Raw genomic sequence first — 25,875 nt, forward strand, 5'->3', positions numbered from 1 at the left:
TCTTCAGGTAAGATCCCCGTTTTTAACTCGATGTTCAGAAAACGATAAGACATTGTTACATTCAGTCAGGAATGGAGAGAGAAACGTTTTGATGGGAGAAACTTTGCTCCAAACCACATTAAGAGAGTAAAGTTTGCTTTTTTTTTTCTTTTCCCCAGTTGGAACTGAAAAAGTAAACCCACCTTTCCCTCTGTGATTTTATATATCATGGTATAATAACAATGAAGTTTAGTTCTAGTCTCAGAAACAATATCCCACACTAATACAAGAGGGATAATTTAAAAAAGCACATTTAAGAAATGTTTTTTTTACCCAAATATGTTTTTACAGAACAATTCAATGACAGTATAATGAGTCAGTCCAGAGGAGGATAAAATAAAATAAAAATAAATAAATAAAATATACTGGTGCATCTTGATAAATCATAATCTTTAAAAAAGGCTTATTTCAGAGGTTAAATTTGACTTATACACCGAAATGTTTATTACATATTAACAATAACATTGCATTGCATTTGTATCCCAAATCCCAATCAAGTATGCTGACAACCAACATAGCAAGATATTAAAACTTCTCCAAGGCATTGTTTCTTGTTTTCTTTATTTTAAAAAGAAAAAAAAGGTACTTTTTATTATATTCACTACAAAAGGTGTGAGTCAGTTCAGGGGTTGATTTGTGTTGATGTGTTTGGTTTCATAAAAACCAAAAATATATATTTTGTTTTTCTCCTGAAACTACATGAAATCGGTTTTAAAAAGGACAACAGAAAGAAAAAGAAGGTAACTCAGTTGTGTCTCCTTTTCAATGAAGCTTAAGTGTGGATGTTCTCAACCTGTAGCTCTTCTGATGTGTTAATGAAGTCCAGGTTCCTTTATTAACCCATTCAGGGTTAAGATAATAATAATAATAATAATAATAATAAATAAATAAAATAAAGGAAGGTTGTCTTACATTCTTGTCTCACACACATTAAGACGTATTGTTGTTATTATTGTAATTTGCATATACTCCAGAATGTTATAAAGAGTGATCAGCTTAATAGCAATTAATTGCAAAGTCAATATTCGCCTAGAAAATGAACTTTATCCCCCAAAACACATTTCAACTTCATTGCAGCCCCGCCTTAAAAGGACCAGCTAACATCGTTTCAGTGATTGCTCCATTAACACAGGTGTGGGTGTTGATGAGGACAGGGCTGGAGATCAATCTGTCATGATTAAGTAAGAATGACACCACTGGACACTTTAAAAAGAGGCTGGTGCTTGGCATCATTGTTCCCCTTCTGTGAACCAGGCGGAGACTCTTGGAGCAAGGCCTGGTCTCAAGGAGGGCAGCAAAGAAACCACTTCTCTCCAGGAAAAACATCAGGGACAGACTGATATTCTGCAAAAGGTACAGAGAGTGGACTGCTGAGGACTGGGGTAAAGTCATTTTCTCCGATGAATCCCCTATCTGATTGTTTGGGACATCTGGAAAACAGCTCGTTCGGAGAAGACGAGGTGAGCGCTACCACCAGTCTCGTCTCATGCCAACTGTAAAGTATCCTGAAACCATTCATGTGTGGGGTTGTTTCTCAGCCAAGGGAGTCGGCTCTCTCACAGTCTTGCCTAAAACACAGCCATGAATAAAGAATGGTACCAGAATGTGATGAACAATGCCTTTTCCAGCATGATGGAGCACCTTGCCATAAAGCAAAGGTGGTAACTAACTGGCTCAAGGAACAAAACATAGAGATTTTGGGTCCATGGCCTGGAAAATCCCCAGATCTTAATCCCATTGAAAACTTGTGGTCAATCATCAAGAGACGGGTGGACAAACAAAAATCTAGGAATTCTGACAAAATGCAAGCATTGATTGTGCAAGAATGGACTGATATCAGTCAGGATTTGGTCCAGAAGTTGACTGAGAGCATGCCAGGGAGAATTGCAGAGGTCCTGGAGAAGAGGGGTCAACACTGCAAATATTGACTTGCTGCATTAACTCATTCTGTCAATAAAAGCTTTTGTTACTCATATGACTGCAATTGTATTTCTGCATGTGATGAAAACATCTGACATGCACATGAAAACCAGAGGGCAGCAGATCATGTGAAAATATAATATTTGTGTCATTCTCAAAACTTTTGGCCATGACTGTAGAAGATACGCTGTTTTAATCACAACACGACTAGAAGAACCTTTAGATATCTGGATGAATTATAATCAAATCGCTTGAGCTTTACAGTTAATGCGACAAGATGTGAATATCTCTCCAATGGATTTTTTTCTTCTTTTTTCCAACTGAAATCTAAAAGTGAAAAAAAAACATCACCTTTTTATTTTGTTTCAAGCTATTTTCAGCCTTCCATGTTCCCCAACACTTTTTCCTGGCCTTCGCGAGGCGATAAGGCAAGGCAAAGGTTGGGTTTGTCTGCTCTGTTGCAATCTGTTTGCCAACTCTTCATGAAACATGCTGTGGGATTTGGAAGCCAGGCTGAAGAGGAAGAAACAACATTGTGTCAAAGATGAGGACGCCTTGAGGAGGACTGCTCTTCCCATTCGTCGGTTCACCTCCTCTGAGTTGATGGCTCCTTTGGAACAAGGAAATACATCTGATGTTTCATCAAGACTGGATTAAGGTGCTCAATGTGAGGAGAGGGACCCCGTGCTGTAAGGTGTCTTTTAGATGATTTTAAAAATGACTTATTTGCATTGGAATGATCATGTACTACTGCTTTACTTTAGCATGGTACGTGTCTAATATGTGCACTTTCACTGTTAGAGGAATCAGTTCAGTTCCTTTATTGTTCCCTCAAAGGGAAACATATGTTTTCCAGCCAAGCATTTCAAAGCACACAAAACCATGAAAAATACACAGACGGTGTTAAAAACAAAGCATGCAAGCACCAACTCAAAAAGCCTCTGCTGCCCCTTCTTACAGAATCGATCAGTGTTCACATTAAAGGCGAGCTCAATTATTGATCCCGGGTATTTGTAGGTTGCAACAAATCAACCAATCAAGTTTATCTGTGTAGCACATTTCAGCAACAAGGCAGCTCAAAAGAAGTTGTCAAACACAGTCAACAATTGTTAAGTGCCATTGTTACATATAAAACTTTGTCTTTTATGTTTCAAAAGCAACTCTGAACAAGTGGGTTTTTAGTTTAGATTTGAAAGGAACTCAGTGTTTCGACTGTTTTGCAGTTTTCTGGAAGTTGGTTCCAGATTTGTGGTGCATAGAAGCTGTTTGGTGCTGGTTCAGGGGATGCAGAACAGAATGAGAACCAGAAGACCTGAGAGGTTGATAAAATAACAGCAGATCTTTAATGTATTGTGGTGCTAAACCGTTCACTGATTTATAAACTACCAACAGTATTTTAAAGTCTATTCTCTGAGCCACAGGGAGCCAGTGTAGCGACTGTACAACTGGTGTGACGTGTATCTTATTAGTGAGAATGTGAGTGAGTCATCTCAGTCTTGCTGTGCAGCTTTGTTCAGTGGTGCGTTCAAATGAATTTGAAACTAAGCATTACATAAACAGTTATTTTCAAGCTTGTTCACACTATATTTGGTCTACAAAGTTAGCGACGGTCTCGTTTTTTTCTGTTGTTGTTGTTTAACTCTTCGGCAACTGAATGCAAGCAAGGATCAGAGGTTTGTGAAATGTTTTGTGATCGCAAAGCTTTTCAGACTGACTCACTGAAGTCCATCTTGGTGCAACATGTCTGAGTCAAATTGTGAAACAACATAAGGATGATCTTTTTAAAACATAGCTTAACGCTGTGATTATTGAAACATGCAATGCGTTCTGTTTGTAATGCCAGCGGTTATTCTGGCCACGGGTTGTGAGCTGAGACATTCTCACAGCTGTTCATTTTCAATGTTGAGTGAAAAAATGTGCTTCAGTTTAACTTTAAAGTTTTTTCTTTCTTTTTTTTTCTTAGGGAAAAAAACAAAACAGGCTTCACTGTAAGCAGTTTGAAAGAGAAAGATCCTGTTGCTTCACCACAAGGCTGCAGTCATGGAAGAAGCATGCTCATCATGTGGTTTCAGAGACTCAAGGCAAGTCAACTAGGGACACTGTTGTCAGGAAAAGCCCCAAGAAGAAGAGATTTAAAGATTTTACACTAAGAGACCAGCTGCTGTCCACAACAACAATGGCTGCCGTCACGATTCTAAGTTCATTGGTCCGTCTGACTTTGCTTTTTATACTTCGAGATTCTTTAAGTTTTTTTCTTTGCTCACCTGTTATTTAAAATTTGAGGTGTAATTTCTGAAAGTATAATATAAAGGACAAAATCGGACTAATTACCTCGTTTGTCAGACGTTTGTTGTGAATATGTCAAGATATTCACAACAAACGTCGCTCAGGTATTGAACAATGGCTCATATCGCAACAATTACCGGTATGTGAAACAGGGGTGGAAATTGGCACCCGCCATTGGCCAAATGCGGGTAAAAGTACGAAGTGGCGTGTAAATAGGAGCAACGCACCCGTCACTGTGGTTGACAATTTGAACAAAAAAAAAAGCTGCATTCAATTTCTGTCCAGGGTATAAGTGGCTGTATATATATATATATATATATATATATATATATATATATATATATATATATATATATATATATATATATATATATATATATATATACCTCCCTCCGCCACACGGCGGTCGTGTGTGTGTGTGTGTGTGTGTTATATATCGTGTGTGTGTGTGTTATATATATATATATATATATCTATATATATATATATATATATCTATATATATATATATATATATATATATATATATATATATATATATATATATATATATATATATATATGTATATATATATATATATACCAGACAGACAAGATGGTAATGGCGAACCAACCGGACATTGTGGTGGTGGATAAAGAACAGAGGAAAGCCGTTGTGGTGGATGTAGCAATACCAAGTGACCACAACATCAGGAAAAAGGAGCATGAGAAACTGGAGAAATACCAGGGCCTCAGAGAGGAACTGGAGAAGGCCTGGAAGGTGAAGACCACAGTGGTGCCTGTGGTCATCGGGGCCCTCGGGGCAGTCACCCCCAAACTGGAGCAGTGGCTACAACAGATCCCAGGAACAACATCAGACATCTCAGTCCAGAAATGTGCAGTTCTAGGCACAGCCAAGATACTGCGCAGAACCCTCAAGCTCCCAGGCCTCTGGGACCCGAGCTCAGAGGATGAAAGAGACCACCCACTGAGGGTGAGAGGGGAATTTTTTTTTTTTTACCTCCCTCCGCCACACGGCGGTAAGGCGGTAAGGTCGTGTGTGTGTGTGTGTGTGTGTGTTTTATATATATATATATATATATATATATATATATATATATATATATATATATATATACACACACACACACACACGACCGCCGTGTGGCGGAGGGAGGTGTATATATATATATATATATATATACACACACACACACACACACACACACACGACCGCCGTGTGGCGGAGGGAGGTGTATATATATATATATATATATATATATATATATATATATATATATATATATATATATATATATATATATATATATATATAAAACCGCCCATTGGTTGATGTCATTGAAGGACATTGGGCTTATCCAATGAAATTCCTCAGTCTTCCTTGGCCCGCCACTCTCCACCGAGATTATAAATAGCGCGAGTTCGAGAAAAGCGCATACGAGACGGAACGGGAAAAACTACGACAACAAAAACTAAAAAGTGCGTAAGCCCGATATGTTAATTACCACACAGTAACGTCACGGATGGTATTACTGAAATGTGTCTAGTCATTCTAAAACATTTTTTAGAAAAATGTAAAGGCGGGGAGGAAGGGAAGCTAACGTGAGAGGCGGGTCGGGAGTAACGCATGTAACATGAGCGGGGAGGGAGAATATTTGTGGGAAATACTAATACGGGAGCGAGGCGGGAGAGGGAGGTAAATACAATCGTTTCCCAGAAAAAAATAAAAAACCGGAGACTTGACAAGTATTGGGATAACATAGGAATGTTGACAGCCCGTGGAATTAATAATGAACACGTTTTGAGATATTTTAGTAGTAAGAATAATTGTGAACTTAAAATAGAAAGGAACAACAAATAGAACAGATAGAAAACAACTATTGATACTATTTAAAAATGTTTTAGAATGACTGGACACATCTTCAGTAAATACTATCTAGGGGAGTTGCTGCCAAAATGTGGAAAGGTTTTTCGATAAAACGTTGTTACCACCTAATTTTTCACTACCTTCAGCAAAAACACCTGGACTCTTCAATCCTGGACTGGATTATTCTGCTTTAATAGCAGAATCTTTAAAACCAACTTTGTGATTCGTGAAACCTTCATCTGATTTGCAAAACTTCAATAAAGGGCAATATCACCTAATTTTTCATGACCTTCAGCATTTTTTATCTACTCTAGTTATAAAACTACAACACCTAGATTCTTTAAACCTGGACTGGATTATTATCAACTAACAGCAGAATATTTAAAACCATGTTTGTGATTTGTGAAACATTTATCACAATTTCCATAAAGGTTCACAAATCCTACTCTTGGTTTTAAATATTATGCTGTTAGTTGAGAATAACTCAACACGGGCTTGGAGAGTCTAGGACAGGAAGTGAAGCAAGATCTGGTGTGGTTTACATGCAAAAACAGGATGAAATCACCCTTTATCGAAGTTTCACAAGTCGGATAAAGATTTCACAAAGTTGGTTTTAAATATTCTGCTATTAGAGCAGAATAATCCGGTCCAGGATTGAAGAGTCTAGGTGTTGCAGTGTTTTTGTTAACTTAAAGATGTTTAAGGTAGTGGAAAAATTAGGTGAAATTCCCCTTTAGTCTTTTTCTTGAATCAGAAGCTGCAATCGGAAACCACCTTCAGTTTTGTTCACGTATAAGCAGGGGTGTCAAACTCCAGTCCTCAAGGGACGCTGTCCTGCAGTTTTTAGATGTGCCACTGATACAAAACACTGGAATGAAATGGCTTACTTACTGCCTTCTTGTGTAGGTAAGTTCTCCAGAGCTTTGCTAATGAAATAATTATTCTATTCAGGTTTGGTGCAGCAGAGGCACATCTAAAAGTTGCAGAGCAATGGCCCTCCATCTATGACGTACATTGCTTTCGCTCACACTTTTTTTTTCTTTTTCTTTTTTTGTTCCTTTCTTCCTCCTTGCCGATGAAAAAAACAGATGCTTCTGAGAACTAGAACATGATGAGATGAGTTGCTTCCGTTGACAAGATGAAACTGGATTAAAATATTAGTGGGTGGTCTGCCAGACCCTGAAAATGATATTTCTGCCTGTGGTGCATGTAATCTCAGTTCTAAACTAAAACCTGTGCCAGCGTTGCTCCATCCTGTGGGTGAGTGAAATAGTTCAAGCCTTGTAATTTTGATCGTCGTGACGTCCAGGTAACCCAAATTAACTAAGTAAATTTGTAAAAAGTAAAAAGGTTTTTATAAATTTAGACTACACAATCTTAGTTGCAGAGGAAACTGGTATTCATTGAGCTTTGACATAAACTGAGCTTCATAAATGCAATTGCAAATTTACTTTTGCAATGATTAAACATGTTGCTCTTGAAATATTTCAGTTACATGTTTAGTCAGTTACTTAGTTCTATTACTTAGCTACCCAGAATGCCTTAGTAATTGTAGTTTGAGTGCGACTGTTTGAGGAAGCAGCCTGTTTCAGAGGAAGTCCACAGCTGTTTAGAAATAGTTGAGACCAATTCGGGCACAGAGTCAAAACTTACAGTGAAACTTCTTAGAGTTCCTCATCTTGGCCTCTGAGTCATCCTTACGATGTGCTGAGACAAGTCCCAACTCCAGGACGGTTGATGACGCTCTGTAACTGGACATAGTGATTGATTGATACAGATTGATGATTGTAATGTATCAATAGCTGCTTTGAATTAGGGACTAAACTGAGTTAAGCTTAACCTTTTTTCTCCAGTCAAGACAAAGACACCAGGTTGCAACACCATTCTCCAAAGAAATGTAAATATGTAATCAAAGCTGTGCTTCTAGCACATTATGTAAAAATGAAGTGATATTTGGTAACACATTGAACCTTGAGTGTTAAATATTGTCTTTAGGTGACCTTTGTTGCAGATTTAGTTGTGTATGACTGGTCAAGGTTGGTCAGCGAGTAACCCTCTCGGGTTTTTTTCTCTGTTTTTTCTTTATTTCAGCACCAGGAAATGTCGTCCCTAATGAAAGGAGGCATTTGTAGGCCATTCAGGCCTTCGAAGTACGGCTCCATCGCCCTGTTCACGCTTTGCAGCATCTTACTGTTGTTGCTGTATAAAAGGAACATTGATTGGACGTCTGTCAAACCAACGGTGAGCATTCTTTTGATCTAAACTGAAGTCAAAGCAACGCTAGCTAACGTAGCTTTATTTTTGGTGGTTAACTTTAGTCATTTTTAGTCAAGTTGCAGAAATTTTAGCATGACACTCTTGAACATGAAGGTTTTGAAATATCAGCTCTATTGAGGTCTTGGCTTTAACTGGGTCATTGGAACAACTTTTTCTTGCGGTTTTGTTTGAGGTTTGCTCTTCTACGCCCTCATTGTCGTCCTGTTGAGGTCTCTCATGTGATGTTAGATTGCTGTGGCATGAAGAGCAGGTCATTGTAGATTGGATTACTACATGTTGCCAGGTTGCTGTTGTTGTAAAACCACCATGTTTGACAGTTGAGCTGGGCATGCTGATTTGCCAATTGCGTTTCTTTTTTGGCAAGTGTTTGCAAATCTGATGTCATATTCTTGTGTAGATGGAGTTTTTGTCCTTTGTCAGATTAGCCATGCTTGTTGATTTTTGTAATTATGCAGTCATGAAAGGCAATGCTTATGCTGCTGATTAAGGCTAGCAGATTCTAGGATGCTGCTCTTTCTGCTATTTCTTTAAACAGTAAGATGCATGAGATGGACAAGACTCCAATATTTTTAAAAAATTAACGTCCAGTTGAAACGTAAGATTTCAACTGGATCTTTTAAATTAAGCATTTCAAAAAGGATAACTTTTATAAATTTGAAATGCCGGCTGAAATACTGGCATCACCTGAGAATGATTGGTGTAACTTTAAATTAGACTGGTCAAAAATATGAAGGCCTATCCATTTGTTTTACATATAAACTGCAAAACGTTTCCCTTCCAGAATAAAGTCAGTTTGAAGCCGACCGCCCAGCCGGTCAGCACCTGCTCCTTTGATTCGCTCTCACCTGAGGAGCTTCTGGTCTTTGACTCACTAAGAGACGTCATTTTGTGGCCTGAAACGCCGTCCTTAAAGTCGAACTTTTCCCTGAATGACACCAGTGATCCCCGTCAGAGCAGCTTCACCATTCTCCCGAGGACCGGAAGGGGAAACTGGCAAGTTGGGGATCAGCTGCAGGTTTCCATAAGAATCAGAGACTTCCACGGCCGTCCTAAGAAGTCTGGAGGAGATGTTCTGCTGGCTCGGCTTCACAACAGTACTTTTCACGCTGGGGTGGCAGGACATGTGGTGGACCATCGCAACGGCTCCTACTCCGCCTTTTTTTCATTGCTCTGGGAAGGACGAGCACAAGTTGAGGTAAGTAACCCTAACTTTTAAGGGTAAATAAATATATTTGGTTAAAACTTCATAAGCTCAATTTTCATTTGCCAAGCATACAGAAGGATGTAAGAAGATAGTTTATAATACTAGATCCAAGAGACTGCGACAGAGTTAATCAATTTCCATAACCGTCCGGGCTGACAAATCCTTATTTGATGGTATATACTGTATGTTTCGTAATGTTGGTGGAATATATGTATATGTTGATACTTCGTTTCCTCAAACACCAGTTAACTGTCAGAGTTAAGTGTTGTGACTAGTAAATTTTATACTATTTAGGATTGTTGCGTCATTTAGCTTACTTAAAAGTTCTAAAATCACTCTTGACAAAGGTTTTTTTTTTTTTCCTGTGTGTGTGAAAGTTTCTGTTTTTTCCCCAACAGGTAGTCCTAGTTCATCCCAGCGAAGCAGTCACAGTGCTGCAAAGATTGACCGAGGAGCAGCCTGACAGAATCTATTTTAAAAGTCTGTTTCAGTCAGGCTCGGTCAGTGAAACCACCACTTGTAATGTGTGCCTTACCGGAACCCAGCAGAACTTCTGCAAGTACACTGACCTCAGGACGGGTGAGCCATGGTTCTGCTTCAAGCCACACAAATTGGATTGTGATGCCAGGATCAGCCACGCCAAAGGAGGATTCAGACAAAACCTTCAGTCCACCGAGGAGAAGCTCTTTCAGTGGTACGGTACTTCATTAATTAGGTGCAAAAAATGTTAAACATAAACACAAAGGTAATACATAAATTATTTTACGGCTACTCAAGTAGAGCAAAAGTTTCGCAGCTGTTAGCTGTGAAAACGCCTCATTCCGCTCCACCTGCGGCTTTCACCCAATTTCAATGACTTCTTCTCAGGCTTGCCACACTAACAAATGTTGCTGGACGATAAATTGCCCCAGAAATGTTTGCAATAAACTACCATTGTTTTGAGGCAATTTTCAATTACCGGTGAAATATTGATGAAGGCATAATCAAAAAAAAAAATCAAAAATCAAATCAAATTTTATTTGTATAGCACATTTCAGCAGCAAGGCATTTCAAAGTGCTTTACATAATTAAAATAAAAATAGCATGTGAGAAAGAGTTAAAAAAAAAAAAACATCATTAAAACGCAAACAGTGAGAAAGAGAAATAAAAAGCTGTCTCCAACAGCTCCAACAGAAATATTGCAAGTTTTCCTTCTCAATCAATCAATCAATCAATCAAATTTTATTTGTATAGCACATTTCAGCAGCAAGGCATTTCAAAGTGCTTTACATAATTTTAAACAGTGAGAAAGAAAAAGAAAGTAATAAAAAGATAAAAAGAAAAGATAAAATCACAGCCTAACAGGACAAGGCCTCCAGCCTTGCAGCACCAGGCTCCGTCCGCCTGTTTCGCGAAAATTTTGCGCTAGGACTTTCGCTGTCCTACGCGGATTTTGTGCATTAATTGGTTACCTGTTAGTCTAGAATTTACAGGGTTTTATATACGCGCAATGACTCCCAGTCACTCGCAAATACATAGAAGGCATCAATTGCCATAAGCAACTGTAAACAGGTGGGTTTTAAGTTGAGATTTAAAGGCACCCAGTGTTTCAGCTGTTTTACAGTTTTCTGGAAGTTTGTTCCAAATCCGTGGTGCATAGAAACTGAATGCTGCTTCTCCTCGTTTGGTTCTGGTTCTGGGGATGCAGAGCAGACCAGAACCAGAAGATCTGAGGGGTCTAGATGGTTGGTACAGCAATAACAGATCTTTAATGTATTGTGGTGCTAAACCGTTCAGTGATTTATAAACTAACAACAGTATTTTAAAGTCTATTCTTTGAGCTACAGGGAGCCAGTGTAGGGACTTTAGAACTGGTGTTATGTGCTCTATCTTCCTGGTTTTAGTGAGAACGCGAGCAGCAGCGTTCTGGATCAGCTGCAGCTGTTTGATTGATTTATTAGTCAGACCTGTGAAGATGCTGTTGCAGTAATCAATGTGGCTAAAGATAAACGCATGGATGAGTTTCTCTAGATCCTGCTGAGACATTAGTCCTCTAATCCTGGAGATGTTCTTCAGGTGATAGAAGGCCGACTTTGTGACTGTCTTTATGTGGCTCTGAAGGTTCAGGTCAGAGTCCATCACTACTCCCAGGTTTCGGGCCTGATCCCTGGTTTTCAGTTGTAATAACTGAAGCTGAGCATTGACTCTAGTTCGCTCTTCTTTCGGTCCAAAGATAATAACTTCAGTTTTGTTTCTGTTCAGCTGGAGAAAGTTTTGGCCCATCCACACATTTATCTGATCTAAGCATCTGTTCAGTGATTGGAGGGGTTCAGAGTCACCTGGTGACATCGTGATGTAGAGCTGTGTATCATCCGCATAGTTATGGTAGCTAATCCTATTTCCTGCTATAACCTGAGCCAGCGGGAGCATATAAATATTGAAAAGAAGGGGTCCTAGGATTGAGCCTTGGGGTACCCCACATGTGACCTTTGACCTCTCTGATGAGAAGTTTCCAATTGAAACAAAGAAATTCCTGTTCTTTATGTAAGATTCAAACCAGTTGAGCACTGGACCAGAGAGTCCGACCCAACTCTCCAGTCGATTCAGTAAAATGTCATGGTCAACAGTGTCGAAAGCTGCACTGAGGTCCAACAGAACCAGCACTGTGGTTCTCCCACGGTCTGTGTTTATATGGATGTCATTGAACACTTTTACAAGGGCCGTCTCCGTGCTGTGGTGAGCACGAAAACCAGACTGGAAGGAGTCAAAGCGATTCATTATTGTTAAGAAGTTATTTAATTGTTTAAAAACTGCTTTTTCAATACAAAGATGAAAACTCAAAGATGAAAACTTTACTTTTGTACAGAACACTCCTCAGTGGAACTGAAAGACATTTTAAATATCTGGAAATAAACATCCAGACACAAATAAGAAAAAAATAAAAGCCACACACAACAGAAAGCATGAATAACGGTAGATTTTGAAGTCGCTAAAGAAATTGTCGTTAAAAAAAATATCAATAATCAGAATGGAAATGATCAATCTCATTTTAATTTATATGCAACTAATTGATCACTTATTGTGACACACTTACTACTTCAGTATGTGTATGCAGGCATATTCAATATCTGAAGGTTTTGCTTTTAGGAATGCTGTTTAATCACATATATATATATATATATATATATATATATATATATATATATATATATATATATATATATATATATATATATATATATATATATATATATATATATATGGTCATAATACCTCATCCTTTTCTTGGATGAGGTATTATATAGCTTTGTTTTGATAAATGCAGGGTATTGGTACTTAGAGTGTATAGCTAAAAAAATAAAATCTAATGGCAATATAAGTGGTGTAGATGTTTCATAATTTGCTAATTGGTGGATAAATTCAGTAATTATGATTGCTACTTGCTGTTTTGTTTTTAGTGGTGTCAATATGAAAGTCTCCATTCCAGCCTCAGGACCCGAAAATATCGATGTTTTACCAAATCCAAAAGGTAAACCCCAGGGTTGAGCTTTTTTTCTTTTTCTTTTTTTGCTTTTTTTTTATCATGTTTCTTATTATTTCTCTCCTAGTTCAGAAGATCGACGTCCCTATTTACAATGTGACTATGATTTTAAATTGAGCAATCTTTGAGTAGAATTACAAGATAAGGCTTGTGAAAGTGCTATTACTTGACAGGACGGCTAAATATGTATGATTTTTTTGTTTTATTTCTGAATCCTCCAGATGGAAACGGAATGACTGTCAAGGCCCGCCCCTCTGGTTATTACTACAAGGGCGCCTGGCAAGCACTAGATGGCACCAGAGTACATCAGTTTAACTCCAGTACAATCAGCCAGTGTCTGAAAGGCAAAGCTGTTCACATCTATGGAGACTCCACTGTGAGGCAGTGGTATGAATATTTAACCAACTCGTTACCAGGTATCTCCCCAGCAAGATTTCTCAGTGGTTAAAACCGGCTCAGTCTAACATGTTGTGTCTCTTCTAAGATCTCAAGGAGTTTGACCTTCTAACCTCAAAGCAAAGTGGACCTTTAATGGCGCTGGATTATGTGAACAAGATTTTAGTGACGTTCCGCAGCCACGGTCCTCCCATCCGTTTTGCCAGCTTGCCCGTCAGCCAGCTACATTACGTCGCCAACGAACTGGACAGCGTGATTGGAGGCACCAACACCGTTGTGGTTATCGGTGTCTGGTCTCACTTCAGCACTTTCCCCGTCGAGGTCTACATCAGGCGTCTGCTGAATATTCGGAAAGCGGTGGCGAGACTTCTGAGCAGAGCTCCGGGTACCACTGTCGTCATCCGGACTGCGAACCCAAAAGAGATGACGCTTTATGAGAGCTTGACCAATAGTGACTGGTTTTCGCTGCAGCGGGATAAGATACTGAGGGAAATATTCAGAAAAACGAATGTCCGACTGGTAGATGCTTGGGAGATGATCCTCGCCCATCACCTTCCGCACAAGCTCCATCCAGAGTCTGACATAGTCAAGAATATGATTGATGTTCTTTTATCTTTTGTATGTCCTGTTGCTGACTTTTAGAGGAGTTTTCTTCCATTTCTACTTCTCCTCAAGATCCTAGAGGAAAGTAGAAATGGATTTTAGGCGATAGAGATTGGAATTGGGAAAAATGTTGGCAGTAGCGTTTCAAAAACTTCTTCCGGCTTAGGACCACCTAACCTTTCTGACACAACTGTTATTGTTTTGTTTTGTTCAGAAATAATCCTACCAGATTTCATTCTGATACAGCTAGCATCCCCTGCTAAAGCAACATTAGCATATGTTGGCTGAGAAAATGATTGAACTGTTGTCTCCTACGACAGTGAAGAGGTCAATGTGAGTTAATTTGTACTAGTATCGCACAGAAATGACCAGTGTCAGTCTAAACCAGTGGTTCTTAACTTTTTTGAGGTACCGAACCCCCCAGTTTCATATGCGCATTCACCGATTATTAATGTAATTATATTAGTTGTATTACTTCCTCCACGCCACTAGAGGCAGTACCAACCCCGAAAAGATGCGACTAAGGAGCAGATTTAGACTATAGAATTTGGTAATGGGGTATATGCCACGGACTTCCGTTTTAGCACTTCCGCATTTTTTTTCCCACATAGCCTGCTTCCGGTGCACAGGTCACTCTGTGTTAGAGATGGAGTTTTTCACTTGGTCCTTGCTGGATTTGCCCACAGTAACCATTAACCATTTTAAAAACAAAAAGCAGCAGGAGGATGTAACTTCATAACCTCATTTTCTAAGCAGAATCTCAGAGAGAAAAAAAGAGAAATTACGTTGTGTAACGCAAGAACAGATTATAGCAGTCAAGTGGAAAAATTCACTCTAACGTGGATAATAATTATGAAACAGCAAAGGTAGATAATCATATATTTGGGATTCGGGAAATACGTGATTTGCACCATTTGTTCTGTGGGTTTTTTTTATGTGGGTCGGTGCCACTTAAATGGCTGTAAAGCGAAGGTTTTGGACCTTAATCTGACTGACTTCTTGTGTGGTTTGGAGCATTGCTGCTCTCGGCTGTTTTTAAATTACCGTGCTCGGTATCGCTCCGACTGCATGTTAAATGTATTTTATATAATTGTCACATAAACAAAAACTAAGGAGTTGCCTAAAAATAATTTCATACTCCATATAACATAAACGCACATCAACACACGTATTGACTTACCTTGTGCTGAATCGCTGCCTCTGTTCTCAGCCTGTTCCCGTTGCAGTGGATTTCCTCCGGCATTATTTTCCTCCAACAAATTATTCCACTAAACGAACCACGTACAACTCCCTTTATATCCCCCATCTTCCCATTTCTGATGCTGGATCTTCAATATCCTCAAGCTTTGAAATAGCAGGCAGCTACAAACTGCGTGTTAGCTGTAGTGGCTAAGTTTTGGCTACAGTCCGCTGTCGCCTTGATATCAGCTGGAAAATGAAAAAACTAAGCACTGGATGGTGCCGACTAATTACTGGAAACAACGGCACACCACAAAACTCAGTCGTTGTACCAGCAGCTCACAGATATTTTAAGTTTTGCGTCTTTTTCATGGTACAGATCTTGCAGCTTCGGCCAAGAACAATAGGAACAAGCAGGACCCGGAACCAACCTATGTGGAATAAATTCAAACGGAAATACGTCACCACCTCTCGTGGTATATACCCCATTAAAGACACAAGTTCAAATCCATGCTGAGAGTGGAACTCCTTCCCGCAGCACTGATTGGCTAAGCATTGTAACATGATCCTCTGGAGCAAGCGATGGCAAAACGGGGCGTCATCACGACTTTACACAGTGTGTCTTTACCTCCGCGGCAGAGGCTCCTCCGAACCCCTGAGACCGACTCATCGAACCCCGGGGGTTCGATCAAACCCAGGTTAAGAACCACTGGAAACAAAGTGCCAGTATAAGACAGTGACACAAATTAATATCTGACTCATCCAGAGGTCGGGTATATTATGACAGTAGGATGAACTGGTTTTGTGTTTCTAAAAACTAAGAAATTTTTTGATGAATCTCAAATTGTTTTCTTTTTTTATTATTATTTAAAAGCGAAAGTTTGAGAAAGTTAAAAATTTACAAGACGAAACTCAAAAAGTTTAAGATTATTTTTTTCATTTTATGTCATAAAGAGAACATTTTTCAACTTTTGAAACTCAGAAATTTCCTCTTTTTTACTGGAAAATTTCTGAGACTGATCTCAAACGTTTTTTGTTTTTGTTTTTTTTCTGGCAAATGTTTGACTTTTCAAACTCAAAAATTTCCTTTTTTTTTTTTTTGGCAGAAATTTAGTTTTGTTTCCTTTTTCTACCTACAATGGCCCTAATAAACCATTGTAATTTCAGAAGTGATGCTACAACACAACAAAAAACCACTTGTCAATCTATTTATTTTTTTAGCATTTCACACATTACATCTTCTTTTCCTAACCTTTAAAACCAGTAGATGATAAAAGTTGGAACATGGATATAAAGCAGAGGTCATCAACCAGACTTGATCATCATCCTGCTGACCTTCGCTGAATAAGTCATTGGCTTCCAGGTGAGCCAGTGGAGGCCTGACCCCCAGAAAATTGGGTTGTCTGAAGAGTGCCAGTCACCATTCAGGGCAGCGGAGCCGCAGCTGCTGTACCACCAGCCACCGCCGTGGTTGTCGGTACAGCTATCAAAAGCAATGTCTCCCTGAATGCATGGGGAGCAGTTGTCGTTGTCGCGGTCGAAGGTACTGAAGCCAGCGCCGTTTTGGTCAATGCCCGGGTAGGCACCTCGGATGGCGTCACCTGGGTGAAGAGACGGAAACTTTTCATGAAGTGTTCAGCTTTGAGGGTAGGAGTAAAACAATCACTTTTTGTGATCAGTGAGCAATACAATCTTAAACTGTATTATGTATCAGAAAGCAGTTTTTACACACACTCAGTATAAACCTAAAGGGATCATTTGGATTCTCTGAAGCGAGGTTCTGTGAAGTGGCATCATGTTGAAAAGTGAGGAAATTCTCAAATCAAAGGCCACAAGCAAGCCAGTCAGACCCCTCCCTGCCCCATGTTTTAGCTAAATGTAGCTTTTAAACTTAAACTAACGCTAAAGTTACTGTATGTAACTTTTACAAAAATATGTTTTAAACATATATGTTAAAATTGTCACCATGTTCTAACAGCATAATATGAGACAGATAATCTGTGAAAAAATCAAGCTCCTCTGCCTCCTCCCAGTGCTAGGAAATGTTTTGACCACTCCTGATCAAAAACAACCAGTCAGAGCAAGGAAGAGTGTCTTGGCCAATCAACCTCGTGGGCACACAGCTAAATGTGCTAGTGACAGAGAAACAACTTAATGTTCCAGGAAAGCTGTTTATCTGCCGCCATCTGTGGCTATGCTAAACAGCTTTAGCATTCATGGTGGACTACTTCGTGGTGAATTAGCTGTAGTGTACCAGAGAGCTGTGAGCAGTGAATACATTAGGGTGATTGACCGTGCTAATACCCTCCCCCTGGCTCTGATTGGTTGTTTGGGCCTTTTTGTCTTCGATAACCTTGAGCAAACTTTGTGCGGACAAAGTCACCTTGACAGACTTATTTCTGCTACAGACAAGGAAACGAGTGCTAATGGCTGAAAAGAACCAGTGACTCTTACCTGCATCTCCACTGTACGTCCCAACATGCAGTCGATAAGCTGTTCCCTCGTCTCCGATTCTAAAGTCTCTGTACTCAGCAAACGCGTGGCCACCTCCATGATCCCACAGGTCCACCCTCAAAGTCCACACTTTGGTTGTGTCCTTAGTCAGCATGCGCATCTTCTCCAGTCCAAGCCAGTGGTCGTCTGAGGAATCAGAGGAGCAAATAAAACAATTCTCAACAGTTCTTCCTAGTATCTTTGCCAATAAACAAACCAATTTTTTGACTCTTGTAGCTAGAGCTCATTTCCTTGCAGAAATCAAGATGCATTCGAATATGCAGAGACGTGTCATTTACCACTGGGTGAAATGTGTAATCACAAAAATACTGACTGTACAAAGATATGAGACAAGTCACGTACAAGCCAGGGATCCAAACCCGTGTCTGTACTGAGCCCATCCTCTGTCAAAGGACACCACTCCTCCACTTCGCCTCTGGATCACAATCCAGCCGTCCGTTTGACGCATCTCACAGTACACCTGAGGAAGGAAGTCCAGGAAACAGCACAGCATGTGTTAGACTTCTTTTCTTTTATCTTTCTCTTCGCAAAACTAGAAAGCAGAAATAGATTGTGGTTGTTTTAAAACATAACCAATCAATTTTTTCACTTTCAATACCAATACAGATATTTGAGGTTTAGTATTGGCTGATACTGAGAAAATCAGTGCTGAATTTACTAAAATTAAGAAACTGAGCTTACATTTTGATATTATTTGATAGAAAATGATTTTTTTTTTTTAAAAATCGGTAAATCTTAAACATTTTTGTACTACATTAAATAATAAATTATACATCAAGTGTTTTCAGGCATTTTGAGTGAGAACTAAGGCTCTTACTGATTACTGGAACTGTAATCAGTGGTGTCTGGTACCTTGATCAGAGTACTGGTTCCTGTTGGCTGGATTTCATAAACTCCACTGGGTGAATGTGGTTTCTGGATCCTAATTTGATTGCAGTCTTTTTTGGCATTAAGAATAAAACCAAAAGCAAGATCAGGATTATAATAACATTAAATTGAATCTTTAAATGTTACATTTCAACCAATAAACAAAGGCGTCTTACCTTCAGGTGTCCGCCTTTTTATCTTTTTCAAGAGAACAAAAAACCGTCAAATTTGATCTCATGCAAACAACCATTTCCAAATTATGATATTCAATATAACTCAGTTCAGCAAACACAATAAATATTTTTTGCACAAAATATAATAGAATAAAGCCACATATTTACCTTGGCTTGGACCAAACAGCCCAGCAGAAGCACCAGTAGGAACTTACGGCAGTCAGACAGACCCATCATTTTCTCCTAATTATATAATTTTACATTTTAATAAACTCCATTTTGCCTGTGAACATTATTAGAAAAACAACAAGTAGGTGCATTAATGGTTAATATTGTCTTCAAATATTTACCTGTTTGCAGGCCAAAGTGAAAAACTCAAACCTCTGAACTGAGGCAGCATCTTTTCAACCCTGGCTAAACGCTTGGCTGCCTCCCACTCGATTATGACACACTCTGCCTTCAAGACTGATAAATGGGGCGTGACTACGACCAAAAAAGGCCAACTCAACATTCCACCACAAAGCCAGACAATCTGTATCACATATCACAGTACCATATCGCAATACGTCAGGTACAAATGTATTGAGATTGCTGAATTCAGCTCAAGCGAAAAGTTAAATCGAGTTTATTTGTATCACACATTTCAGCAACAAGGCAGTTCAAAGTGCTTTACACCATGAAAACATAATGCCATAACCAAGGAATATGACATTTTGTCAAATGCCAACATCAAGCAAATATATTATTGATCAATATTTCAGGTATTATCAATCAAAAGCAATTCTGATTCAAAAGCCTTGATTTAAAGGAACTTGGTGTCAGTGTTTCAGTGGTATGGCAGTTTTCTGGGAGTTTGTTCCAGATTTGTGGTGCATTGAAGCTGAATGCTGCTCCTCTGTGTTCGGTTCTGGTTCTGGGGACATAGAGCAGACCAGAACCAGAAGTCCTGAGAGGTCTGGAAGGTTGGCACATCAATAACAAGTCTTTAATATATTTGCAAAGCTGATCAGTGATTTATAGACTAACACTATTTTAAAGTCAATTCTCTGTTGCCGTCTGCCAACGTCCATCTGTTTCTCTCGTATTCCACAGAACAAAAGCTAGCACTGGCTACCAGTGTCAATATCCTAACACAGGACCATCAGACATAATAACGACTGAAGGCCAGCTGAGGCTTCATGGACGCTTCAGAAACCTTAACAAGAACTTGTGGTGTAGAGGTTGAGTTTGGTATTTGTCAATCAATTGGGCTGAGCTGTGGTAGAATGACAAATTGGTTTGTGCAACAGTGACCTCAACAAACTCAACCTCCTGTTCAATTGCTCAATATGACGATGACTGTGTACAGAAACTGAACTCTTCACCCGTGGATGATAGGAATATTTAAACCCAATGTTTAATTAACCCTGGCAACAATTTTTTTTTAATTGAGAAACTTGCTGCAAAAACAGAAAATCTTGCAATAATCTTTAGTCTAGTTTCTAGTGAAAATCTCTTACTACACTTGAGTAACAAGCAACTTTTTAGCGAGATATGGGAGCTTGTTTTATGTCAACAATTCCTTAATATTGATTTTTTAAAATAGTTGTTTCACTTATATCATGGGGAAAAAGTAATTTTTCATCAATACTAACAAATTATTGACTCAAACTAAGCTCCCATATTTCGCTGAAAAGATACTTGAAAAATTTGCTCTCAGTGTGTCAATTAAAAATATATTTTGCCTTGGGTTTACATATTCCTGTCATAAGGGTAAAGAATTCAATTTCTGTCCACAGTCATTATCATATTGAGCAATTAGCCAGGATGTTGGGTTTGCCCAAATCAATTTGTCATTCTTCGTAATGTGCAATTCAACAACAGTTCAGCCCGCTTGATTGACAAATACCAACCTCAAACTCTAAACATGAAATTTTGGTCAAGGTTTCTGAAGTGTCCATGAACCCTCATGTGGCCTTCAGTTGTCATGTCTGGCCATCAAACCTGTCCTATGTTAGGATATTTATCTTCATGACAACCGGTAGCCAAATGTCATTCTGCTGAATACTGGAGGCACGGGTGGACAGCAACAATCTCAACACAGTCATGCTCATTTTCAAACATTGTGATTTATATGAACTCTGATGGTTTGGTTAGTGATGTAGTACTCCAGACCGGTCTTGGACTTGAGACCACTTTTTGGTGGTCTCGGTCTTGTCTCGTACATTGAAGACTCTGGATTTTATTTTAAGACCAGTCAAGACCACAACTGTAAAAATAACACTAAATTATCAGCATATTGTCCAGTTTATTTGTCAACAACATCCTTGTTTTCAATGGATGCAGAACACACCTATTAAAATCTAAGCAATAACGTGACTTACTAATTGCGTCAATTCTGTGACTGCTGTCACTCGCTGCCTCCAGGACATGCGCAGTGTTCATCTCTGAGCAGGAGAGGAAGTCCGTCTACTCGTCGGTAATAAACTTCCCTACGTCATAAAAAAGAATGACGACATGTAAAGTCGGCAGCGCTTCACTTTCACAGACGGTGGGGACTACGTCCGACTTTTAGCGTCACTTTGAAAGGAAGCTCAAAGAAAGGTAAGCAATGTGAAGTGATGTTAGCAAAGCTAGCTATGCAGTGACAAATATGTTACATTTGAAAATGAAAAATGGAGAAAAAAAAGCTGTCATTTACTGCGCTTATTGTGCGGAGGTGTTATTCTATTTTATTAATTTATTTCATAATTGAATAAATAAAATGCAAGAACGTAAGATAACGCAGAGCTCATGCTCATTGCTCTGATTATTTTCGTCACCTGTCATCTCTGCGCTACCTGGTTTCATACAGCGGGAGACAGAGTGACAACAGTACCAGTACGCTCCTTTTGATTTGTTACTTCTTGCTTGTTGCTCCTTTGGTCAGTGTTCATAGTTGAGTGTTTACCGTTAGTGCATTGTCATGATTGCTATGGTTAATGTTGCAGACAGTGGAGGTCTCTGAAATTGGCGATACGAGCAACCGCCCAGGGCGTTATCTTCTTAGGGACGACATGAGACCTCTGCAGATTGTGGCACAGATGGAAGCAAAACAGAACAAAGAAGAGTTTGAATTGATAATGATTGGTTAAATTTATTTAAGCTCTAAGTATTTAATATATAGGTGTTTTTATGAGAATGTGGATCTTTCAGATCAATTTAAGAAGCAATTTTGATCATATTTCACATTTTATTGTATCATGTAAGACGAGGTGCTGGTCTTGGTCTTGGACCATAAAAATCCTGGTCTTGTCTCGGTCTCGATGCACTCTGGTCTTGGTCTTGTTTTGGTCTCAGGTTAAGTGGTCTTGACTATAACACTGTGTCTGGTTATAGCAGTTGTTTTCCAAATTAAGGTCAATAATGAACAACTGTTTACTATAATTACATGAGATATTTAGCAGCACCATGAAATAGTGAAATATGCAGGAAACCACAGGGTGTCAAACATTACAATCCCTATGGACTGACTTATTTATACATGTAACTTTTCAAGATTTTTCTATGTAAAAAAAAAGCCTTCATAGAGGATATGTTATGCTTTTTATTGGTATTGTATCTAGCAATTCTCTTGTTTCAATCATTTAAAATGCTGGTATTTGTGTCGACATTATCTATTGAATAAGTTTTATTTCTGTGTGCTACAACACCATTAAAAAAAACAAAGAAATTGCTTATGAAGGCATTTATTTGTTTGCCATTTCCACAAGGAAACAACATATACTTTTTTCCAACACAAATAAATGGAAGCAATACCAAAATTAAACACATGGATGTTAACTGTAGCCAGGAGAGGTCATCAATCAGACTTGATCATCATCCTGCTGACCTTCGCCGAATAAGGCACTGGCTTCCAGGTGAGCCAGTGGAGGCCTGACCCCCAGCCAATCGGGTCGTCTGAAGAGTGCCAGTCACCGTTCAGGGCAGCGGAGCCGCAGCTGCTGTACCACCAGCCGCCGCCGTGGTTGTCGGTACACTTGTTGAAAGCAATGTCTCCCTGAATGCATGGGGAGCAGTTGTCGTTGTCGCGGTCGAAGGTACTGAAGCCAGCGCCGTTTTGGTCAATGCCCGGGTAGGCACCGCGGATGGCGTCACCTGGGTGAAGAGACGGAAACTTTTCATCAGCCAAAAGAGATCGCTTTAATTCTCCAAACTGAGGTTTTGGAAAGTGTTCAGTAACAGAGACCCTAGATGTTACTGGGTCTCTGTTTATAAAAGAAAATAGAACTGAAATACTTTGTAAAACTTTGTTTTTTTCCAAAAACTCCACAGAATACGTCACCTACACAGAATGGTTCATCCTCTTCTTACCTGCATCTCCTTTGTACGTCCCAACATGCAGTCGATAAGCCGTTCCCTCGTCTCCGATTCTAAAATCTTGGTACTCGGCAAACGCGTGGCCACCTCCATGATCCCACAGGTCCACCCTCAAAGTCCACACTTTATTTGTGTCATTAGTCAGCATGTGCATTTTCTCTAGTCCGAGCCAGTGGTCGTCTAAGGAATCAGAGGAGCAAATAAAGACAAACATCCAAATTTAGTTCCAATAACTTTGCCAATAAACCAAGTACTTGATAGAAGCTACTCCTGCTTGATTTTCATCCAACATTCAAAATGCTTGTCAAGCTTTCAAAAAGTTTTTTACATTTTCAAAAGTCATAATTGGCACACAAAGTCACAATAAGATGAGTCACATACAAGTCAGGGATCCAAACCCGTGTCTGTACTGAGCCCATCCTCTGTCAAAGGACACCACTCCTCCACTTCGCCTCTGGATCACGATCCAGCCGTCCGTTTGACGCATCTCACAGTACACCTGAGGAAGGAAGTCCAGGAGAGAGTATAACACAACACAGTGTCATCATGTTTTAATGTTTATCTAAAAGGCTCAAATAGTTTCTGTTGAAAAACAAATCGATTCAAGCTGCCCAGAAAAAGACCTGGTCAGTTAAAATTAGTTTTGGAAAATGCATTTTCTAGATAGACGTAAAGAAGGAAACCTTCATGTTCGTTCAAACTTACTAAAACTGAGGAGCATCACACTGTATGTGCATCAGTGCGAAACATTTTTCAATTCTTGAAATGAACAAAATAGCACCAAAGCGGTTATCTTTTTTATACAGTAGAGTATTAGGGTCATTGTAGATAGAAAAAAAAATACTCCGATATTCTGAGATTAATCTCACATATTTTCTAGAAGTACCCTGGAAATTTCTAAGCTCTAAAAGTAGAATATTTGTGAGGGTAAAAAAAAAATCAGAAATTTTCTACTGGGTCACTATCACTGCTGCTAACAACTAAAGTATGGGATGTTCAAACACATTTTTTGTCCCTGTCTTCTATTAAATTAGTAAAACTAATCTAATTGAAGTTAGCTTGACATAAAAAGAGCCGCTAGCCATTCTGATAGCTACCCTGATGTGAGTTTCGGTTCCTGTTGGCTGGATGATGTAAACCCCGCTGCTTGCGTGTGGCGACTGAGCCCGAATCTTTGAGCAGTCTTTTCCCCCCCAAACGTTTTCAGGAGGAAAAAAAACATAAGCAATTAACAGGATATCAAATGGAGTCTTTAAATATACAAAAAAAAATTATAGCAAAACTAAATACACATCATTAGTAAAGGAAAGCTGCTTACCTTCAGGAAAGTCTGCTCCCTGTATGGCAAAAGAAAAAACAAACAAAAAACAAAATGGTTATTAGGCAGGGCTTAAGAAATTGTTCAGGTCTTCATATTTTAAGAGGTCCAGTCGTTACCTGGACGGAGCGGCTCAACAGAGCCGTCAATATCAACCCAAGGAAGCCAAACAGAGCCTTCATTCTGACCTGGTTATAAGGCGAACACATTAGAATTGACTTTTTAAAGAAAAGAAAGCAAAAGCAAAAAAAAAAAAACAAGCTGACTTATTTGCAAACCACTGGATAAAAGTGTTTGCATCTGCGTTGTCCTTCCTTAGACACGTACCGTTTTACCGGGTGAAGATTGAATCTTAGGATCCTGAGAGGAATCAGTTTCCTTTAAATGCTGAAACATTACACCACACCTCCCTCTCCTTTATGATAACTTTTATTTTTTGTTTTTGGAAATCACTTGATTTGTGAGTAGCAGTGACCTTCCTCCAACTCATGTCAGACAGAACTCTGAAAATCTGATAAGTGCGGCGCGATTAAGCACCAAAAACATAACGTTTCTCGACAAAGATGGACGATAAACAGATAACGTATTGTGGAAGATATTTTTTTGCTGTACTGAATTCAGTTTAAGGGTTTTGTTATGTTTCTAAGACATAGAAACTTAACTTAGTTACTTTCTCTGGTTTTATGTAAGATTTCTTGTTGGACACGGAAAAGAAATCGTTTACATACTTGATTTCTTAATACTATATTGAAAAAAAACAAATATGTAAAAGGTGTACAGTATATAAGACCATATTTCCTTTCTAATGTTCTGAAGGACTGTTTGGGTTTTTCTTTTTCTTCAGCTTCAAGAGAACCATCACTTAGCAATACTGAAAATTCTACAGAGATATTTTTTCCCCCTATAAATTAGTTGAATATTATGTTGCTGTATTATCATAAAGGGCACTCAACTCGTTTAGGACTATTATTTGCTATTTGTTTCCTCTCGATATACAATTGTGCGCTGCTTTGTGTTGACTGAGCACATAGAATCCCACTAAAACCATTCAAGTTTGTGGATGTGACAAAATGCTAAGAAAAAGTTGCTCTCTAACAGCTTTCATGTCTTTGGTGACGCAGACGTCTATAATGTTTTCCGTCATTTTGCCTTTGAGTATCTTCTCTGTTAAGATATCGGCTGAGTTGCTTGTCAGTGTGCAGGACAAACAGTCCTGAAAGTAGAAAACATTTGAACTCGTCATGTAATGTGGCCAAGATAAAAACAGACACCCATTGAAAACTCATAAGAGAAGGCATATGTGATATTCAGATTATCTTTACTGTCACTCAGCTTAACATCAAAGATACACTGTAGAGCGAAATTATGATGAAT

At 39.0% G+C, this 25,875-nt stretch overlaps 3 protein-coding genes and 1 long non-coding RNA gene across 4 annotated transcripts; 2 read left to right on the forward strand and 2 right to left on the reverse strand.

The window, feature by feature from the left end:
• The first annotated feature begins 1,652 nt into the window (after positions 1-1,652).
• On the forward strand, positions 1,653-4,086 carry LOC148152471 (uncharacterized). The gene is made up of 2 exons (XR_015762137.1): positions 1,653-2,653; positions 3,923-4,086. It is a non-coding gene; the product is annotated as an uncharacterized LOC148152471 (long non-coding RNA).
• A 2,675-nt stretch (positions 4,087-6,761) lies between these two features.
• Positions 6,762-16,135, forward strand: LOC106912102 (NXPE family member 3-like). The gene is made up of 7 exons (XM_088003168.1): positions 6,762-7,372; positions 8,204-8,353; positions 9,171-9,584; positions 9,992-10,287; positions 13,031-13,101; positions 13,335-13,529; positions 13,598-16,135. The coding sequence occupies exons 2-7, from the start codon at positions 8,213-8,215 to the stop codon at positions 14,149-14,151; spliced, it is 1,671 nt and encodes a 556-aa protein (XP_087859294.1). The 5' UTR covers positions 6,762-7,372; positions 8,204-8,212; the 3' UTR covers positions 14,152-16,135.
• A 350-nt stretch (positions 16,136-16,485) lies between these two features.
• On the reverse strand, positions 16,486-18,737 carry LOC106908489 (fibrinogen-like protein 1). Its single transcript, XM_014974608.2, has 4 exons — positions 18,658-18,737; positions 18,148-18,265; positions 17,746-17,931; positions 16,486-16,892 (listed from the first exon to the last, which is right to left on the reverse strand). The coding sequence occupies exons 2-4, from the start codon at positions 18,251-18,253 to the stop codon at positions 16,597-16,599; spliced, it is 588 nt and encodes a 195-aa protein (XP_014830094.2). The 5' UTR covers positions 18,254-18,265; positions 18,658-18,737; the 3' UTR covers positions 16,486-16,596.
• Positions 18,738-22,536: 3,799 nt separating this feature from the next.
• On the reverse strand, positions 22,537-25,157 carry LOC106908488 (microfibril-associated glycoprotein 4-like). The gene is made up of 7 exons (XM_014974607.2): positions 24,829-25,157; positions 24,621-24,689; positions 24,502-24,520; positions 24,281-24,366; positions 23,565-23,682; positions 23,178-23,363; positions 22,537-22,961 (listed from the first exon to the last, which is right to left on the reverse strand). The coding sequence occupies exons 1-7, from the start codon at positions 24,895-24,897 to the stop codon at positions 22,666-22,668; spliced, it is 843 nt and encodes a 280-aa protein (XP_014830093.2). The 5' UTR covers positions 24,898-25,157; the 3' UTR covers positions 22,537-22,665.
• Positions 25,158-25,875: the final 718 nt, after the last annotated feature.

This window comes from Poecilia mexicana, unplaced genomic scaffold (assembly GCF_051168715.1).
Source record: "Poecilia mexicana isolate PSO_F unplaced genomic scaffold, ASM5116871v1 scaffold_23, whole genome shotgun sequence".
NCBI classification, from domain to species: Eukaryota; Metazoa; Chordata; class Actinopteri; order Cyprinodontiformes; family Poeciliidae; genus Poecilia; species Poecilia mexicana.

Bases quoted from the DNA above. Each gene is read 5' to 3' on its own strand.
- LOC106908488 (XM_014974607.2), bottom strand. From the start codon at position 24,897: ATGTTTCAGCATTTAAAGGAAACTGATTCCTCTCAGGATCCTAAGATT. The intron at 24,690-24,828 runs GTACGTGTCTAA...CCTTATAACCAG, and splicing joins AATCTTCACCCGGTAAAACG to GTCAGAATGAAGGCTCTGTT. The intron at 23,683-24,280 runs GTAGCTATCAGA...TTCCTTCCTCAG, and splicing joins GAACCGAAACTCACATCAGG to GTGTACTGTGAGATGCGTCA.
- LOC106908489 (XM_014974608.2), bottom strand. From the start codon at position 18,253: ATGCGTCAAACGGACGGCTGGATTGTGATCCAGAGGCGAAGTGGAGGA. The intron at 17,932-18,147 runs GTACGTGACTTG...CTGATTCCTCAG, and splicing joins CGGGTTTGGATCCCTGGCTT to ACGACCACTGGCTTGGACTG. The intron at 16,893-17,745 runs GTAAGAGTCACT...CTCTTCACCCAG, and splicing joins GACGTACAGTGGAGATGCAG to GTGACGCCATCCGAGGTGCC.
- LOC106912102 (XM_088003168.1), top strand. From the start codon at position 8,213: ATGTCGTCCCTAATGAAAGGAGGCATTTGTAGGCCATTCAGGCCTTCG. The intron at 8,354-9,170 runs GTGAGCATTCTT...TTTCCCTTCCAG, and splicing joins GGACGTCTGTCAAACCAACG to AATAAAGTCAGTTTGAAGCC. The intron at 13,102-13,334 runs GTAAACCCCAGG...TGAATCCTCCAG, and splicing joins TGTTTTACCAAATCCAAAAG to ATGGAAACGGAATGACTGTC.